Source organism: Scyliorhinus canicula, chromosome 6 (assembly GCF_902713615.1).
Source record: "Scyliorhinus canicula chromosome 6, sScyCan1.1, whole genome shotgun sequence".
Taxonomy (NCBI): domain Eukaryota; kingdom Metazoa; phylum Chordata; class Chondrichthyes; order Carcharhiniformes; family Scyliorhinidae; genus Scyliorhinus; species Scyliorhinus canicula.
The window spans coordinates 92,211,740-92,230,842 of record NC_052151.1 but is presented as its reverse complement, the minus strand read 5'-3'; the positions used below and the strand labels follow the sequence as shown (position 1 = coordinate 92,230,842).

The following is a 19,103-nucleotide window of genomic DNA, read 5'->3' as shown; positions in this document are numbered from 1 at the left end:
ATTAATTCGACTCGGCATAGTGGACAGCCCTAAGTTTATCAGCAAAATAACAAGGGAAAAGGATAGCTAAATTTTGAAGCTGAATCGCTTCAATATTTTAAAGAGATTCCACTGCACTGGCAAGCTTCCTTGCTCAGCACGATGATGCTGAGCCAATGCCACATAGCAGGATAAGGAGACGTCTGGACATTATCCCAGAATGTCCTCATTCAAACTGCAATAAGCTTTGTTCCCTGAACCTGTGCAAGTCATTTGTGCCCCCAGCACGAATACAATGCAAAATGCGGCACTGATAGCAATACAAGGATGAAATGCCAGACTTTGTGCCCCCGTTGCAGGTCCGCCCTGCTACTGCTGCTAGCCAGGGTGGGGAATTTGGCACTCAGCTAAATTTCCCATTCATTACAGCAGGGCCGGACAATCCCGCTGTTATGAACGTGAATCCCACCACCTGTTACTGAAATCCTCCTTTTCTCATTACACTGATTAGCAATTGCTTTCCTTGCCAGACAAAGTTTGTGATTTCTGGATGCTTATTAATTCTCTTATGTCATTATGCCGGAGGATGAGGTGATGGGACCCATGTCGGTCACTCCCACAGAGGAGGTGCTGGAACACTGCAGCACCTCAGACTCCCCCACCCCTGTTCCTGATGCATCTGGTGGGTAGTGGGCAGAACAGGATGGCACCACGCCACCTGGGACATTTGAGTCGCAGCCCGGCCCATACAGGCACCGTCTCCCCAGAAGAAGGCCACCAATGGGGACCCAGGTTGCAGGGCGGAAATCACAGCAGGCCGTCTCAACTCCTGATGTACCGTCTGGGGACCCACCGAGACGTAGCATTAGGGCCCGTTAGGCCAGAAAGGTAGACACCAGTTAAGTTGGCACGGGTGCAGGGCACAGTTTAATGATGGGATTAGGGCACAAATCTGTGCATACATTGTCAGATTCAACACCTGTTCAAACTGTTACACCATGCCTCGGTGCTCTGTCAGAACACCCTGTGAGGGGTGGCCTGGGCTCCCCACCCTCTCCCCCGACCGGCCCCACCACCACCACCCTAGGGATTTGATGGAACCGTGTGATTGAATGGCCAGCTCACATGCAGGGATCACCCAGGTGGACGGTGGAAAGTTCTATTGTGGGCAGGAGTCAGATGTTGTCGAACGATGTGAAGCACCATAGCTCATCGCAGAGTGGGTTGTAATCATCCTCCATCCCATGATCCAGACCCGGTCCAACCCAGGCCCCCCACACAGTTGTACGGCAGGTGTTTATCATGGAGGGGGGGGGGGGGGGGGGGTGAAGGGGGAGGTGGCCGGTAGGGTGGGGCGGGAGGTCTTTGGTGGAGGGATGTGGTGTCCGCGTCTACTTTCATGTCCCCATCCCCACCTCCGTCAATGAATCTGGAGGCGATCAGAGCATCCCGTGCGCGTTGGCGTGCACATTGTGCGGCCTCCCATGCCTGCCTGGCCCCATGTCCTGCCCATCTTCCCCTTCCCCCGCATCCTCCTCGTCGGATGAGGCCTGATGTTCATCCTCCTCCTCCAGCACGTCACTCCTCTGCTGCACCATGTTGTGGACACCGCCCAGTCCTGTTGGGGTATCACCCCGGCCACTCGGCCTGTTCCACCATCACCATCGACCCTGATTCTGGCAGGGCCCCTCCACCCCAACCAGCCCGGCCAGTGTCCGGCCCGGCAGCCCAGTCGCGCCTCTCTGTATCGTACCTCCCCTCTCTCTCCCTCATCACCCATAATGCCAGTTTCACGATTTTTAAAAAATTTAGAGTTCCCAATAATTTTTTCCAATTAAGGGGCAATTTAGCATGGCCAATCCACCTACCCTGCACATCTTTTGGGTTGTGGGGGTGAAACCCACGCAGACACGGGGAGAATGTGCAACTTCCACACGGACAGTGACCCAGAGCCGGGATTCGAACCCGGGTCCTCAGTGCCGTAGGCAGCAATGGTAACCACTGTGCCACCGTGCTGCCCTAGTTTCACGATTTTTAAAAGCACAAGTGAACCGCGACGTTGGGAACTCAGCCCATTGGAGGCGGAGAATTGCGGAGGCCCCAGAGAATACTGGGTCAGGCCTGCTAATGATATGGAAACGGGGTTTACTATACGTGCGTTCTGGACCGCATTGACACCACTGTCAAGGTGACGGAGAATTACGATTTGGCGGCAAATCAGCACCTGCCGCGATTTTGGTGTCTGAACCGATTCTCCGCCTAATCGAATTTCCTGATTCCGGCATCAGCCAACGGAGAATCCCGCCTATTGTTTTAAAAATTTAGAACATTTGCCTTTACCAAATAAAAAATATTGAAAATCGAGGGAAAAGGGCTGTTTGGTTCACAATCAAGCATTATGCAATTGGGCAATCAGTTTTTTTTTGCTTTCCAATTGGTTTCGGAAGGCCGTGTGCCATGAGGATGAATGTGCTGGCCCGCCACTGGCTGAACATTGGGAGCATGTCATGTGGTGAAACCTCCAGGAATACATTTAATAACATTTGGCAACCCTACCCCCTCTTCCCCACAAGGCCATTGCTCACTTTAACTCTCCCTTCATCTCTTCCTCTAGATTTAAAAAAAGATCAATTAAATTAAAAATGACGTTTCAGTGCAGAATGGTACAATAATCATTGCTTCTTTTATTTGAATCATGAGTTAATTTTTCAACAGCTTGAATTTATGTAGCTTGCCAGCATAAGGAGTAATTGATGTAATTAGCAAAGATGTATTTAAATAGAATGAAACAAAACAGTTGACATAAAGGGAATACTGTGCATTAATTCAAACCAACGATTAGGAGGTAAATAGGAGGGGAGAGCGATTTGCCGCTGCCTTCTGCCACAGTCGGTGTGCGGCCGGTAGATGATGGGCGAAGCTTATCCCGGGATTGCAGACGTACATTAAGCCTTACGAGATCGAACTGTTGGTGCCATCTGGCAATGCCATCTGTGTGCCACCCTGGCACTGCCAGGCTGGCAGAGTGAATGGCCAGGGTGCCAGACAGGCAGTGCCAAGGCACCAAGATGGCATTTTGCCCGTGGCGGTAATCGGGCCCAGGGTGCCCAGCTGGTATGTGGTGAAGTGCGGAGGTGCTCAAGGATGCCCCCCGATCGGTGCGTTGGGGTGTTTGGGTGGTGTGGAGGTCAGACAGGAGGTTGAGAGATTGTGATGCCAACCAATAATGGCATCCCAATCTCTTCCTGTTCTATGGAGTTCCGCCAGTTGGAGCCCCTCAGTGAGGACATGTGGCTAAGTGCAGCCCGGGCAGAGCGTTCCCGGCCAGAGTGTTGTTGGATAGGGGGGGTCATTCCTGGCACTAAAACGGACTCTCTTTGTCAGTTAAATTGCGAGCACTAAGTTGCTCCCATTTTTAGCCATGGGAGTCATAATTTGCAATTGGTCCACATCCAGTCGCATTGAGGCAGGCAGCATACAAACTTCAAACTGCCTTCTCATTTGAATGATTGTGGCAAATGTGTGGCTGAATAAGCAATTGGCAGCACAGCATTGTTTGTGGCTAGCACATGTTTCAACTATCCTGCAACTCCTGAAGGCAGCCTTCCCCTCTTAAAGACAATCTGGCCCTCTTAATGAGGATATCCGCTCATTTCACAGAAGCTACTGCTCAGTTCCTGTTGTGCAAGGCAGAAGGATAAAAAATGAAACAGCATCCAAGAGAGAGGTCTCCCAGTTTCGCAGATACAGTGCTGGAGACCTTAATCCGGGAAGTCACAAAAAGATGGCTTTTTCTGTCTGTAGCCAAGGAGATAAATTCATAGGGCGTGAATCCCGCCCCCGCTGTCCTACGAATTCTCCGGCCCTCCAAAAATAGCCCCGACGTGAATCGCGCCGCCCGCCTCGGAGAATGGCAGGGTCCGGCGTGACTCAATGGGCCCCGGGACCGCCCGAATTCTCCGGCCCGCGATGGGCCGAAGTCCCGCCCGTTTTTTGCCAGTCCCGCCGGCGTAAATTGGAGTAGGTCCTTACCGGCGTGACCTGGCGGTGGCCTCCGGGGTTCTCGGGGGGTCGCGGTGGAATCTGGCCCCGGGAGGTGCTCCCACGGTGGCCTGGCCTGCGATCGGGGCCCACCGATCCGCGGACAGGCCTGTGCCGTGGGGGCATTCTATTCCTCCGCATCGGCCCCTGTGGTCCTCCACGATGGCTGATGCGGAGACGAACCCTCCTGCGCATGCACAGTGATGACGCCAGCACACACTGGTGCTCCTGTGCATGCGCCTACACGCGCCGGCCGGCAGAGGCCCTACGGCGGCGGTTGGCGTGGCGCCAAGCCCCTTCCCCGCCGGCCGTCGGGTCGTTAACCACTCCGGGGTGGGCCTCGCCCCATGTACCCGGCAGCAACATCCAACTATATTGCAACACTACCACTATAATTCTTCCCTCTTTCTTGGAGAACAAGGATGTCTATTCCAGAGGGCCATGATGTGGAGATGCTGGTGTTGGACTGTTGTGGGCACAGTAAGAGGTCTTACAACACCAGGTTAAAGCATGGAAGCACAGTAGGTAGCACTGTTGCTTCACAGCTCCAGGGTGCCAGGTTCGATTCCCGACTTTGGTCACTGTGTGTGCGAAGTCTGTATGCTCGCCCCGTGTCTGTGTGGGTTTCCTCTGGGTGCTCTAGTTTCCTCCCACAAGTCTCGAAAGGGGGCTACCTGCACGCTTAAATGTGCAAATTTAGGTCCTGCCCACTCAGAGCATGATTCCGATCGCGACATCTCGCTTGATCTTGTTAGCTCTCTCGACGGGTGGTGAGCCGGATAAATTTCCCGAGAGGCCTCTCCTGAGATTTAGTGGCCGTATTGCATCAGAGTCGTCACAATGCGACCTTTAGATCGCACCCATAATTTCTTTGTGCACTTACTTCTGAGCCTTATTTGGATTTGTTTATTGTCACGTTTACCGAGGTACAGTGAAAAGTATTTTTCTGCGAGCAGCTCAAACAGATCATTTAGTACATGAAAAGAAAATGTAAGAACAATAAAATACATAGAAGGGCAACACAAGGTCCACAATGTAAATACACAAACACCGGCTGGGTGAAGCATACAGGAGTGAAGTATTAATCAGATCAGTTCATAACGGTAGCACATGTGATTGGCACTGTGGCTTCACAGCGCCTGGGTCCCAGGTTCGATTCCCTGCTGGATCACTATCTGATCTCCATGTCTGCGTGGGTTTCCTCCGGGTGCTGTGGTTTCCTCCCACAGTCCAAAGAAATGCAGGTTCGGCGGATTCGCCATGATAAATTGCCCTTAGTGACCAAAAACGTTAGGAGGAGTTATTGGGTTATGGGGATAGGATGGAAGTGAGGGCTTAAGAGGGTCGGTGCAGACTCGATGGGCCGAATGGCCTCCTTCTGCACTGTGTGTTCTGTGTTCTATAAAAGGGTCATTTAGGAGTCTGGTAACAGCAGGGAACAAGCTGTGTTTTGAAAATTTAGAGGACCCAATTCATTTTTTCCAATTAAGGGGCAATTTAACCAGTCCACCTACCCTGCACATCTTTGGATTGCGGGTCAAAACCCACACAAACACAGGGCGAGGGAAGAAGCTGTTTTTGAATCTGTTTGTGTTCTCAGACTTTTGATGTGTTACCTTGGAACTATATCACTGCTCTTTCATTGTTACTGGGTCAAAATCCTGAAACTCCATTCTTAACAGCACCTACACCACATAAGCTGAGTGGTTCAAAGAGGGCAGCTCAGCACCTCCTTCTCAAGGGCAATTAGGCATGGGTAATAAGTGCTAGTCTAGCCAGCGATACTCAAATCTCATGAAATGATTTTTTAAAAATCAATAATTAAACTTCAGAACTCAAGCAATTATGCCACCTGCCCTGCCTCTAACCCGGTCCATTTTAACAGACATGATAAAAACAAGGGCCTTGCTGTGTTTCTTGGTCATAGAAAACCATGGCTGTAATATTTCAATATTACATATTTTCATAAAGAAGAAACGATTGGCTTTTTTTTGGTAAAAGTACCTGCATTTTTCATATATTTGTCGAGAAGATTCTGCAGCTCCTGCTCCTTGTCATTGTTGAATTGCGTCTCCATGGCTAGTAGAATATATTCATCCAGCAGCATTCGAATTAGATGAAAGGAACCTAGGAGGGAGTGAAGCAAAGTTATCTCAGTGACCATCTGCTCACTTTAAGAAGCAAGGAAAATAAAAATCCTTGTTTGACAGCAAATTAACTCCTTCTACCTCAAACAAGGCACTGTTTTTTTTAATTCAGACCCTAATCTGTTGTAAGGTTCACCCACCTCTTACTTTGTTTACTGCCCCCCACAGACTGTTAAACAACTAATTATGTGAAAAGAAAACATCGATGAAAGGAAGGCAAACCTCAGGCACAAAGTTAGTACGTATTTATACTGTGTGCATTTGTTTGTGTGGCACTTTCTGTTCTTAAAACTTTCAAAAATGACATTAGATACTGTTCGGAAAAGGGGTCTGTCTGGGCCTGAATCAAAAACTCTTACACAGCTGATGAATTCTAAACAGCACTTTGAAGTGAGATGTGCACAATAACTTTGTGAGCAGCTCACCACCTCCTTCTCAAGGGCAATTAGGCATGGGTAATAAGTGCTAGTCTAGCCAGCGATACTCAAATCTCATGAAATGATTTTTAAAAATCAATAATTAAACTTCAGAACTCAAGCAATTATGCCACCTGCCCTGCCTCTAACCCGGTCCATTTTAACAGACATGATAAAAACAAGGCTCACAGCTGATGAATTCTAAACAGCACTTTGAAGTGAGATGTGCAGTTGATGTCTCCACAATTAGCTCCCCAGACTGGGCTCAGGAACTAATACTGTCCTGATTCTTCAAGCTAAATCCCTATCTTAGTCTTCAATGCTGGCTTTGCTTGATGTTCTTTTGAGCGAACACTATTTAGAAATGGAATCATCAGCTACCCTGAATGGCTAAGTGTGCAGAGCAACAAACTCTCTGGGTGGACGTTCCCTTCTGGGGGTAGGAAACAGATGTTGGGACTGATTCTGGATGCCTGAACCATGCCCATGGAAAAGAGCCACTCATCATGATTTTCACAGGGGTGCTCCCTTAATTGGCCCATAGATGGGATTGTCACCCAATCCAGGGTGGTAGGTGGGTTCTCGAAGCTGCTGCAAGAATCAGGTGCTTTCCAGCTTAAAAGGAGCAGTAGGCTGTAATGAAAGGTAGGTAAGGGAGAGTGCACTTTAAGATGGAGACACTCCACTTTTAAATCTTCAATCTTAAATTTAAAAACAGTGGTGGCTTATGTCTGCTCCTTTATCTAGACAGGCAGGGAGAACTGTAAGTCTGACGTCATGGAGCGCTTACCGCTGGTACGCTGCTGGGAGCCACCTTGAAGCATCTGCATTGGCCCGGTATCCCCTGGGAACACAGAGACCAACTTGGAAATGACATTGGCCTCAATGAGTCAATTCGGCTACCTACCTTGTCCGGTTGGGATCTCTGATACTCCATCCTACCGTGCCTCCTCCATCTCATCTCACCTCTGCAAAATGCCCTGGACGGGATAATATCAGAGGACCAGCATGCCAGCTGGCAGGGCTATTTTTAGCTCCTGCCCACCTCTGTTCTCAGCCCCAGTGGGAATTCGAAGTACTGCGCTCTGTTTTGCTATTAAGTTGTCACTGAGTTAGCTGACTTGAAGCAGACCAACAACTGGGATTTACAAATGACTTTTGGATGAGAAAGCGGCCAGGACAGTCAGGATCCTCACTCCGAGTACTACTCATTGGCCGACTCCGATGGAAACCGTGAATGGGTAAATATTTTGTGAGACTAAGATCCTGTTCAACTACAATAGTCCAACATTCATTCATCTGCAGGATGCAGCAGATACTTGCACATTTTGTTAGTTTCAAAATTTTGGATAATATCATAAAAATAAAACAGATTCTTGAATAGTAGTAAAATACCCGAATAGAATGAGCGAATAAAAAGGTGTATATTTTTACTTAGCACTGCTTAATATTTACCTTTATAGTTACCTTTTATTAAGATGAAGCAAAACTAAAACACTTAAGACAGCACAGTTATACTACCTATTTGACATTGATTCAAAATAACTTGAGCTTTCGATTAGCGCAAATTGCAGTAAATCTTAGAAGTGAAGTTGACCAGAATATGTTCAAGTAACTAACTTGAGATGAACTTGAGAAGATGAAAGGATATTCAGTGATTCGGCATTCCCAGCAATAAGCAATTCTCACTGGGAGCACACCATGGGTAATCCTGACTGCTTGGTCTCAGCTTCCCAAAAATGCACTGAATACTAGTGCCACTCCTTGCTGGAAGTGCCAATTTGTAGAATTATTATTTAACATAGAACATACAGTGCAGAAGGAGGCCATTCGGTCCATCGAGTCTGCACCAACCCACTTAAGCCCTCACTTCCACCCTATCCCCGTTACCCAATAACCCCATCTCACCTTTTTGGTCACTAAGGGCAATTTAGCATGGCCAATCCACCTAACCTGCTCATCTTTGGACTGTGGTTGGAAACAGGAGCACCCGGAGGAAACCCATGCAGACACGGGGAGAACGTGCAGACTCCGCAGACGTCAGTGCAGACTCTGACGTGCAGAGAGAAGCTGAGTCTCAGTAGGCACACACAGACAACCCATCCAGGGCAAAGGGGTCTCTACTGTAATGTTCTATGTTCTATATTCATGCCATCTCCCTAAGCTTGGTGACAAGGGCTGCACTCACATAATATCAGGGTTATGGAGGATACAGCAGACTATCACAAATTTGGAAATATATTCGACAGAAAATTTATCGGGCTTCTTAAGTTATTCATACTGCAAAACCATTGCTTCCGAATGCTGATGGACTGCTCCACGATGTTCCTGATGGCAACCTTTGGTCGGAGCATTGTGCTCAGACAGTGGAGAATAGTGATGTATGTTGGGCTGGAGGAAGTCATGAGCCATGTATATGGGGCATTGCTCATCGGTAAACAGCTGGCTTCTGGTTCATCATCATGGCCCAAAGACAGCAGGGATGCCAGACTGCCTAAGATTGAAGGTGTCGTGACTGCTGGCAGAACAGCAGGCATTTAGAAACACAATGGTTTGGGTATGGCTGCACACCAACTGTACATTGATGGGGCAGAATCCGTTTCGATCACGGTGCATCTCCTTGCTTACAATGGGCTCCGCAGGGCCACATGTGCAGTCAATTGGTGGTCTGCACTCTATGCCAGGAGAGAAGACAATGACGTTTTCTCTCCTGGCATACAGGACCACTATCACCTCTGGGATTCAGAAATGATGGTAAACTGGGAAATGTTGGAAATGTTACCTCTACCTCCTTTCAGCTGTGTAGTAGTAGAGAGTGACCGTGACCTTGTCAACCACTGTCAGAGCTATCATCAACCTGCTGTGAGGGTGCAGAAGGAGATGGTATAGTTCTGTGACCAGACCACCTCCTTGGCAAATCGTAGGTGACTCAGATATTGCTGTTGTCTAAGGTAGAAGTAGGAGAACTGCTATCTAAAATCCTTGATGGGTAGGGCCATCTGTAGGAAGCCATCTTTCTCTTCCCTCGGTGTATACATCCCCTCTCTGCAGCTTCAGCTCTACCTTGCTGTTATGTTGCAGATCGAGCAGGACTCCAACTACAAGCCCTAGAACTCCTGCAGGCTTTCTGTCCACAGGGCAGAAAACTTCTCCAACCTCCATGTCAAGATGTAGCAGCACTTCCTTCAAAATCAAAGAAAGCAGTAGAACTTCTTCAAGGACGTAGTACAACGTTTGCAAAACCAAGTCAAATGCATGTTTCCTCCTAATTGGATGAATAACCCTTTAAATAGTGTCAATGAGACTCTCACTCAGCTAAATGCATCTTCAGTTGGGAATTTTTGGGCTTGGATTCTAACATGGTAAAACAAGTGTTGAATCAGCCTGACAAGCTGTTTGATGTCGCAAAATGCCCACTTTCAAAGCTTCAGGTACGTACCCATACGAGCACTCTGCCAAGTATGGCACACCACACAGGTTCCACCAGAAGTGGCCAGAGGATACGTGTCTGCCACTTTGAGGCCTCTGCTGTTCATAACAGCTACTCCAGTGGCATTAAGAGTCGCACATGGCAGCTTCTTAGCTCTGTTTGTCTCTCTCTGTCTGTTAGCTTTGACAAAGAGTCATCGGACTAGAAACGTTAGCTCCTTTCTCTCCCTACAGATGCTGCCAGACTTGCTGAGATCGTCCAGCATTTTCCCTTTCGTTTCAGATTCCAGCATCCACAGTAATTTGCTTTTATCTTAGCCCTGTTTCTCTCTCCACTGATGCTGTCCAACCCACTGAGTAATTTTTTCCGGTGTTTAGTCAGGAATATATTTTAATGGTGATAGTCCTGTTCAAGTTCTATGAAAGAAAAATGAAATACACTTCCCATCCATATGACAAAGACAGTAAGAAGTCTTACAACACCAGGTTAAAGTCCAACATGTTTGTTTCAAACACTAGCTTTCGGAGCACTGCTCCTTCCTCAGGTGAAGGAGCAGTGCTCCGAAAGCTAGTGTTTGAAACAAACCTGTTGGACTTTAACCTGGTGTTGTAAGACTTCTTACTGTTCTCACCCCAGTCCAATGCCGGCATCTCCACAATATGACAAGGAAGTCACAGAAATACAAAACGGTAAATCACATTCTGTGTGTGTGTTAAATCTATCAATATTATCAACAGGAAGAGTTTTGCTCCAGGCCTTTACTTCTTTATAATCTTCTAACGGGATTGATTCTCAGTCCAATTGGTTACCCTCTCAGCACCAATTGTAATGATTATTAAAACACTGTGGGGTTATGTTTCTCAACCAGTCACTAAAGCTACAGATCATACCTGAAAACTGTTCGAAAGGTCAGGCATTAATACGGCTGGGTATGGGAATGAAATGACAGAAACCCCTTAGAAGATATTAGGAGTGATTGATCGAACCAGCACTTCCAACAAGCAGTGGCAATTCCAGACTCAGAGCCTGAGATGTCTGATCCCTCCATGGCCATTATTCTCCAAGATGCACTTTTCTGTGAGTAGTATTTCTTTCTGAAAGTGGAGTCAGACCTGTAGCTCCTGAATTAAGAGTACAAAACTCACTATCCATTGTTGTGCAGTCTCATCGTAATATCACACTTAAGTACACACGGATATTGGATTGTGTTAAAAACAAAAATATTTACCAAAGCTTGAAGCATTGTTGAGAGTAAGGTTATGCATGACACGGGCTCCGAAAAAACTCCATCTCAAAAGAAAATCTTGGGCTCTCTTCTTAAGGGATCTTCCATTTTGTTTGCTTGGCTTAAAGAAATACAATAAGTTCAAAGTCGCAATATTAGAGAAAAGCACAAATAATATTGAAAGAAAGTCTGTTTTTAACTCTTATATAAATATTGGATCTCTAAAAGATACCTTGATGACTCTTTGCTCTACTATTATATCCAACCATTCAATGAATGATTCCACAGTAGCATTTTTCTTCAGCAGGTCCTTCAGTTCTTGAAACACTGTAATAGAGTCATCTGGCATGTAAAAAAGGAAAACATGAGATTGCTCTAACTACTCAAAAAACTTAGAGCAGTCAGTTTCAAATGGCAACAGAAGGTCAAAAACATAAGAGAACCTCTCATTAAATATAAGCTGACTACTTTTATATGGGCCAAATGTTGATGAACCAGGGCACAGGCCACCTTTTTCTCCACCTTCCTGCTGAAAATGTTTTCAAATCGTAACTTGCTGGAAGAATGAGCTAATGATATGGTCGGGGAAATGGGGCATCAGGAAGATTGAAGGATTGAGAAAGAAACAGAAGGAGGGTGAATTAGAGTAGGTAATTTAGAATCAAGTCACAAATAGAAAGAAAGCATGAAATAACGAATGGATTCAGAGGGAAAACAGAAACCAAAAGTAGAAAAAATTAAATTTGAAGTTGCTACATTCTCTAACAATAATTCACTATATTCATGAATGAGATTGTGCAGCTGTAGTTGTTCCCTTTCTGGCCAAAGAGGTTTGTTAATATTTTATTTGCAATTACCATCTCATGAAAAAAGCCCTCGTTAAAAAGGTTACGTTCCAGTCATAACTTTCTGCAGGGCATTTAATGGGCAAGCAATGTGCAAATCCAGTCAACCTTTAAACCCAACAGGTGAGGTGTTGCTTATGTGGTGCACAATGTGTAGTGGTGAAAATGTACTTTTATCTTCTGGAACAAAATCACTGCGGTTGCTGGAAATCTGAAATAAAAACAGAAATTTCTGGAAATACTTAACAGGTTGAGTATTCCCAGCATTTACTGTTTCTCTATGACAATCTGGAGATTTGAACTCATAAATTCTTTACCTGGCAACAGCGCAAATCAGGCTGAGAATCTGATGTCCGGCCAAATTCAAGGTCCATGTCTGGTGCCGATACGGGCGACATGCTCCGGTCCCTCACTGGTGGCGATAAGAAGGTTTGCCCCCCATGCATGTGGCAGTATTCAAAACTGGTATTTGCATGCATTTAAGTCTGATAAGCGGGCTGGACACAGTATGCTCCACCCTTCCTCAATGCTCCGCTCCTCTCAGACAGAAGTCTCGTGGGCGTGAATTACTACAAGTATTCACAAATATGGACTGGGTGCCATGGTCGAGGAGGAGGAGCAGGAGGCTAAAGAACCATGTAAAACCATTGAAAAATATTGGGTTTTCTGGGGAATGGCTGCCTGGGCTGGGGCAATAGTGGGTTGTGACTTACTGCCAAATCCGTGGACTTAGCTTCTCCCCTTTGGGACTGGGTGACCTGGCTCAGGTGGCCATTGCTGCAGTCTGTCTTTTAAATGCACCCTTTTGGTGCCACTTACAGACCCTTGGCTTTTCACACTGCTGAGTGCTGCCTGTGTTCTTTAAGTGCTCCGGTCATCTGAGAACCCACAGGCCACCCCTCTGGACATCCTCATACCCCAGCTGTATCATCAAAGTCCAAACTCAATCAGGGGCCCACCAGGTGTTGACACTCTTCAGAAGCACTGCCCCACTGCAGAGGAAGCAGGGAACCAGCAGAGTTCATCCCAACCAGAGGACTCCTGCACAGTAGGCTACGGAACCCTTCCTGCTCCTCTGCCACTGTCAGGGCAGAGGGCTCACCAGTGACCCCCCTACCCTCTGGATCACCAGCTGTCTCCTCCTGGTGAGACTGACAGCGATAACTTCCTCTTCCACCACCTCCCAGGTGCTGTTCAGGAGGGCAGGCTTGAGTCTGCAACCCATGTTGGGGAAGAGGGCGTCCTAAATGACCTAGGTGGTGACACCCCGATGTTTGTAAACACTGACCACATCAAAGAGAGAGAGTGTTTCAGAGAGTTTCAGGTTCCAGCATCCGCAGTACTTGCATTTATCTTCACTGTCCTTCAGCTCTGCCACCTTGCTAGCTGAAAGATCGATGCAACACCCCCATTACCACATCTGACCTAATTTGCTTCTGTCTTCTTTTGATGTTGAAAGATGACCTCTGTACTGGCCAGCTATTTCTTTAAACTATGAAGTGCATGAAAGTTTGCATCTCAATCGGACAATTTAGCATTTGTTTTCCAGCTGGATAATGGGAGCAGTAAGTTCTATTTTGAGTGTAGTAGATGCTGGGTCCCCGCCGCATTAAGGCAGCAGTGCTAAGCACTGCGCGACCGTGCCAACTCTTAGACAGATTTTTAATTGGTAATAAGTTGAAGGGTTATGGAGAAAGGGCAAGCCGGTGGAGTTAAGGCCCGGATAAGATATGCCATGATCAAATGGCAGAGCAGACTTAATGGGCAAAATGGCCTAATACTGCTCCTATATCTTATGAACTTATGAACATCTTCACGCACATGCGGAGTGCTGTGAAAACTCGGTTCTTAGCAACATTAGAATTTGAAGTGGCCATTTACAAAATGATCCAAGCTGTACAGACCAAGTTGTGCAACATGACTCTTTGAACTCAAACAGATACCTGTATCAAGCCAATACTTCACTATTCCTCCTTTTTGAGTTTTCCCCTACTGAGAGGATGAGTTAAGGACCTGCTGTCTTTGTTCTTGACCATGTTGCTGGGAGATGGATTTTGCAAGCAATGATATACTGGGCGGGATTCTCCCCTACCCGGCGGGGCTGGAGGTCCCGGCAGGATGGAGTGGCATGAACCACTCCGGCGTCGGGCCGCCCCAAAGGTGTGGAAGTCTCCGTACCTTTAGGGGCCAAGCCCTAACATTGAGGGGCTAGACCTGCGCCGGAGTGGTTGGCCCCCCGCCGGCTGGCGGGAATGGTCTTTGGCGCCATGCCAGCTGGGGCCGAAGGGACTACGCCGGCCAGCGGAAGTCCGCGCATGTGCCGGAGAGTCAGCTGCTGACGTCATCCCCACGCATGCGCAGGGGAGGGGGGTCACTTCCGCCTCCGCCATCGTGAACACTATGGCGAAGGCGGAAGGAAAAGAGTGCCCCCACGGCACAGGCCCGCCAGTCGATCGGTGGGCCCCGATCGCGGGCCAGGGCACAGTGGGGGCACCCCCGGTGCCAGATTGCCCCGTGCCCCCCTGCCCCCAGGACCCCGGAGCCCACCCGCGCCATCTGGTCCCGCCGGTAAGGTAGGTGGTTTGATCCCCACCGGCGGGACCGGCATGACAGCGGCAGGACTTCGGCCCATCGCGGGCCGGAGAATCGCTGGGGGGGGGGGGGGGGGGGGGGGGTGGGGGGGGCCTGCCGACAGGCGCGGCGCGATTCCTGCCCCTGCCGAATCTCTGGTGCCGGAGACTTCGGGACACGGTGGGGGCGGATTTGACGCCGGCCCCCGGCGATTCTCCGACCTGGCGGGGGGTCGGAGAATCCCGCCCACTGTCACTGCTAAGGTAGTACAGCTAAGACTCGCTACATGGAAAAGTACCAGAAAAGTTTAAAGACAAAACCTTGTGCTGCTCCAGGGAGCAGGAAGCAAAGCTACAGGAATCTAATTGAGCAGGAGGCTAAAAGTCAGCTCATCAACGGCAGGGTATTCGCATTCATCTGCATGCCAACATGCTCATTAAAAGGCCAGTTCACCAGAATTAAGTTCCCCTTCCCAATTACGTTATCGGTGAGTGAACAATACATGCATTTAGGTTTACAACTGCACACAAGTGGCAGGCAGTAGGTGAGATAGAACCTTTCGGTAGTTGGAGTGAATAGCCATTATTTTCCTCTTCGAGGAATGTTGTTCAATGAGGTGATGATTGCAGTCCAAGGAGCAAGGGGCAGGAAGGATGGCCAGGGAAGGGGGGGGGGGGGGGGATTCTGGGGCAGGGACTGAGCCAGAGCGGGAAGGGGAGAGTACAGGGATATGGGAGTGAGGGAAGGGCCTTGCATGTTGTGTGTGTGGGGTCCTGTGAATGGGTGGGAAGTGGGGATCTGGGCAGCGGTGGTGGCTCTGAAGAACGGGTTGGTGCTGCCAATGGTGGTGTCCTAGCGATTGAATGGAATTAACGGGCAGCGCAGCAAACTGCCAGAGGGGTTAAGTGGAATGTGTTAGGGTGGCAGGTCCAAGGTCATAGTCGAGTAGCTATAGTCTCATAGCATGGGGCTCAGTGAAATGGACTAAACAGGTGGTATAGGTAATGGGAGAGGAATGGGAACAGTAATGAGTATAGGCTCAGAGGGGAGAAGCAATCTTGTGAACTATGAAGCTTATAGGTTCAAGGATTAGAGACGGGAGAGGAATTGTTATATTGGATGGTCAAGGGTGATGGGGAAGTTGGTGAATGGGACCACAATTTTTCACAATATACATTAGTGATCTGGAAGAAGGGACTGAAGGCACTGTTGCTATGTTTGCAGATGAAACAAAGATCTGTAGAGGAACAGGTAGTATTGAGGAAGCAGGCGGGCTGCAGAAGGACTTGGACAGGCTAGGAGAGTGGGCAAAGAAGTGGCAGATGGAATATAATGTGGAAAGGTGTGAGGTTATTCACTTTGGGAGGAGAAATGGTGGCATAGACTATTTTCTAAATGGGGAGATGCTGAGGAAATCAGAAGCACAAAGGGACTTAGAAGTCCTTGTTCATGATCCTCTTAAGATTAACATGCAGGTTCAGTCGGCAGTTAGGAAGACAAATGCAATGTTAGCATTCATGTTGAGAGGGCTAGAATACAAGATCAGGGATGTACTTCTGAGGCTGTATAAAGCTCTGGGCAGACCCCAGTTGGAATATTATGGGCAGTTTTGGGCCCCGTATCTAAGGAAGGATGTGCAGACCTTGGAAAGGGTCCAGAGGAGGTTCACAAGAATGATCTCTGGCATGAAGAGCTTTTTAAGAACATAGAACATACAGTGCAGAAGGAGGCTATTCGGCCCATCGAGACTGCACCGACCCACTTAAGCCCTCACTTCCACCCTATCCCCGTAACCCAATAACTCCTCCTAACCTTTTTGGTCACTAAGTGCAATTTATCATGGCCAATCCACCTAATCTGCAGGTCTTTGGACTCTGGGAGGAAACCAGAGCACCCGAAGGAAGCCCCCGCAGACACGGCGAGAACGTGCAGACTCTGCAGAGACAGTGACCCAGCAGGGAAACGAACCAGGGACCCTGGCGCTGTGAAGCCACAGTGCTATCCACTTGTGCTACCGTGCTGCCCATAATGTATGAGGAACGGTTGAGGACCCCGGATCTGTACTTGTTGGAGTTTAGAAAGATGAGGGGGGATCTTATTGAAACTTACAGGATACTGCGAGGTTTGGATAGAGTGGACGTGGAGAGGATTTTTCCATTTGCAGGAAAAACTAGAAGCAGAGGACACAGTCGCAGACTAAAGGGACGATCCTTAAAAACAGAGATGAGGAAGAATTTCTTCAGCCAGAGGGTGGTGAATCTGTGGAACTCTGCTACAGAAGGCCGTGGAGGTCAAATCACTGAGTGTCTTTAAGACAGAGATGGATAGGTTCTTAATTAATAAGGGGATCAGGGGTCATGGGGAGAAGGCACAAGAATGGGGATGAGAAAGATATCTGCCATGATTGAATGGCACAGCAGACTCGATGGGCTGAGTGGCCTAATTCTGCTCCTATGTCTTATGGTCTTGTGATGAGAGAGGGTAGAATGTAGTGAGTCGTGTCTGGGAAGTTACAGGCACCATTTCCTCAAGGGTCTTCGTCACAACACAGTTGCTGTGTATGTGTGAATTCTCAAAGTGGGAAGAGACTCTTTCAAGTGGATGGAGTTAAAGGTGAGTACAATTGGCCGACCAAAGGCCCATCCTAATAATCATAAATCAACTGGATGAGAATCATGCGTTCTCCTGTCTATGGTAAGCCCACACGGCAGCAGAGGGCCCTGGCTCATGGGTCTTATAACATTGAGATGCCAGCAAGGTCGGGAGCTGCAGTAATCTCTGTGCTGAAGAGAAACTCAAGGTGGGCAGGGGAAGGGGGTGGCTATGGGGGTTAACTCCCTGGACCTGAAGGGAGGGGGTTGGATGACAACAATGTAGCAGTTTAGAACCTTGAGGTGGATGACCATGGCTGATAATATGATGAGTTATACGTTTATGGTGGCAAGGCAAGAGTCTCTCAAACATGGAATAGTTTTTGAGGGAGAATACACGGACATGACTCATTACCCCAGTCAATGCTGCAGTCTAAAGAGGGGAATACATATGTGTTCCTCCAGAATGGGCATCACCATGGTGGAAAGGTTGTATAGACAATTGCTAGCTACAGGGTTTCCCATTGGTTGAAATTATCAGGGCTGGCGAGACAGCTTCAAAGAATAGGCTGATTAGATGGATCATTGCAATGTGTTCACAGATCACCACAGGCATACATGATGCTGGCTCCAGACAACCCTGCACTTCTACTGGCTATAGTGTTGCTGAGGAGGAAGCCTCAGGGGCATGAACTTCCTGCCTGCCCCCTTTACCAGATTTGCCATGTTTCTTTTGCATGCATATCTAATGAGCTGACCAGCGCAAGATCGGCCCAGCCAGCTGTCCCACTCCCGAGCGGAAATCTCTCTCATTTTTGCTCCAACCTCTCAACTTATAAACCAGACCAGAAGATTCTGCCCTAAATCTCACCAATCTCTGGTGTGTTTCACTGGTATACCAGAACATATTACCTATTTGTGAGAATACTTACCTGTGCAGAGCTGGACTCCTTTGGGGCAGTGACCTCAGGTGCAGATCAGTGATATAATCAGTACCCCACAGTGGCCACACTGGCCAATGAAAAACAGCAATGTTGGAAACGCATGTTATGTGAATGAAGTAAATCATTGCTTCAAAGCCTGTGTGAATAATTATCGAATGACTCCTTCGGTGATCCTCTCATGTGTTTGTCCTGAATCATGATTTCTCTGATGATTGCACTTATCTATTTTGTTACATTATCTGATGCAACCTGTAGGTGCTAATTAAAATTGATTATTATAGAATGACCAAGTATCCTGTACTTACAATCAGAATACAGTTCAAAGTCCTGGTCTGCTCCACCTGATACGGTGAGAAGAGCTTGTGAACTAATGCTGTTTAGATCCACTTTTTCAATGTCAGCCACCATAGAATTCACAACAGTCTGGTCAAATAAAGCAGGTCTGGCAATCTGAGCAGAACAATACATAAAAAGTATTTTACATTGATGCCAGTAGGTATAATGCGAAAAACACCAAATATTCAGAGTTGCTCATCACGTGCCTGTGCAAGATGTAGAAATGAAGTTTGCCGTTTTAGAGAAGAGACAAATCTTTGTGCTATGGGCAGTTTCTTCTCAGAGAGGTTATCTGGGAGATTTTCCAGGGATGAAGATATCCAATGCTCCCAATGCTTCGCAAAATTTCTGATGTCTGCCAGCAAACTGAAAAATACAAATGAATTGAATGAGGACATTGTACATCCTCAAACCTTTCCGAGCAAGTTTCTTTGTTTTTCTACCGACCAAAGTATTGAGAAAACAGCATAAATCCATGATTCTTGCTGCTGTAACTAAGTACATATTGAAAAATTATTAACAGATATTATTCAAAAATAGAAAACTTTAATTTTTAAAAATTCTCATTCCATCCTATT

At 47.6% G+C, this 19,103-nt stretch overlaps 1 protein-coding gene across 1 annotated transcript in view; it reads right to left on the bottom strand.

Moving 5' to 3' along the window:
* rfx6 (regulatory factor X, 6) overlaps positions 1 to 19,103 on the bottom strand; it is a 112,301-nt gene that overhangs the window by 50,791 nt on the left and 42,407 nt on the right. The window contains exons 11-15 of the mRNA XM_038801020.1: positions 18,732 to 18,891; positions 18,495 to 18,639; positions 11,471 to 11,580; positions 11,242 to 11,359; positions 6,025 to 6,147 (exon numbers count right to left, since the gene is read on the bottom strand). Of these exons, the coding sequence (XP_038656948.1) occupies positions 6,025 to 6,147; positions 11,242 to 11,359; positions 11,471 to 11,580; positions 18,495 to 18,639; positions 18,732 to 18,891 (656 nt within the window). The remainder of the gene's footprint in view (positions 1 to 6,024; positions 6,148 to 11,241; positions 11,360 to 11,470; positions 11,581 to 18,494; positions 18,640 to 18,731; positions 18,892 to 19,103) is intronic.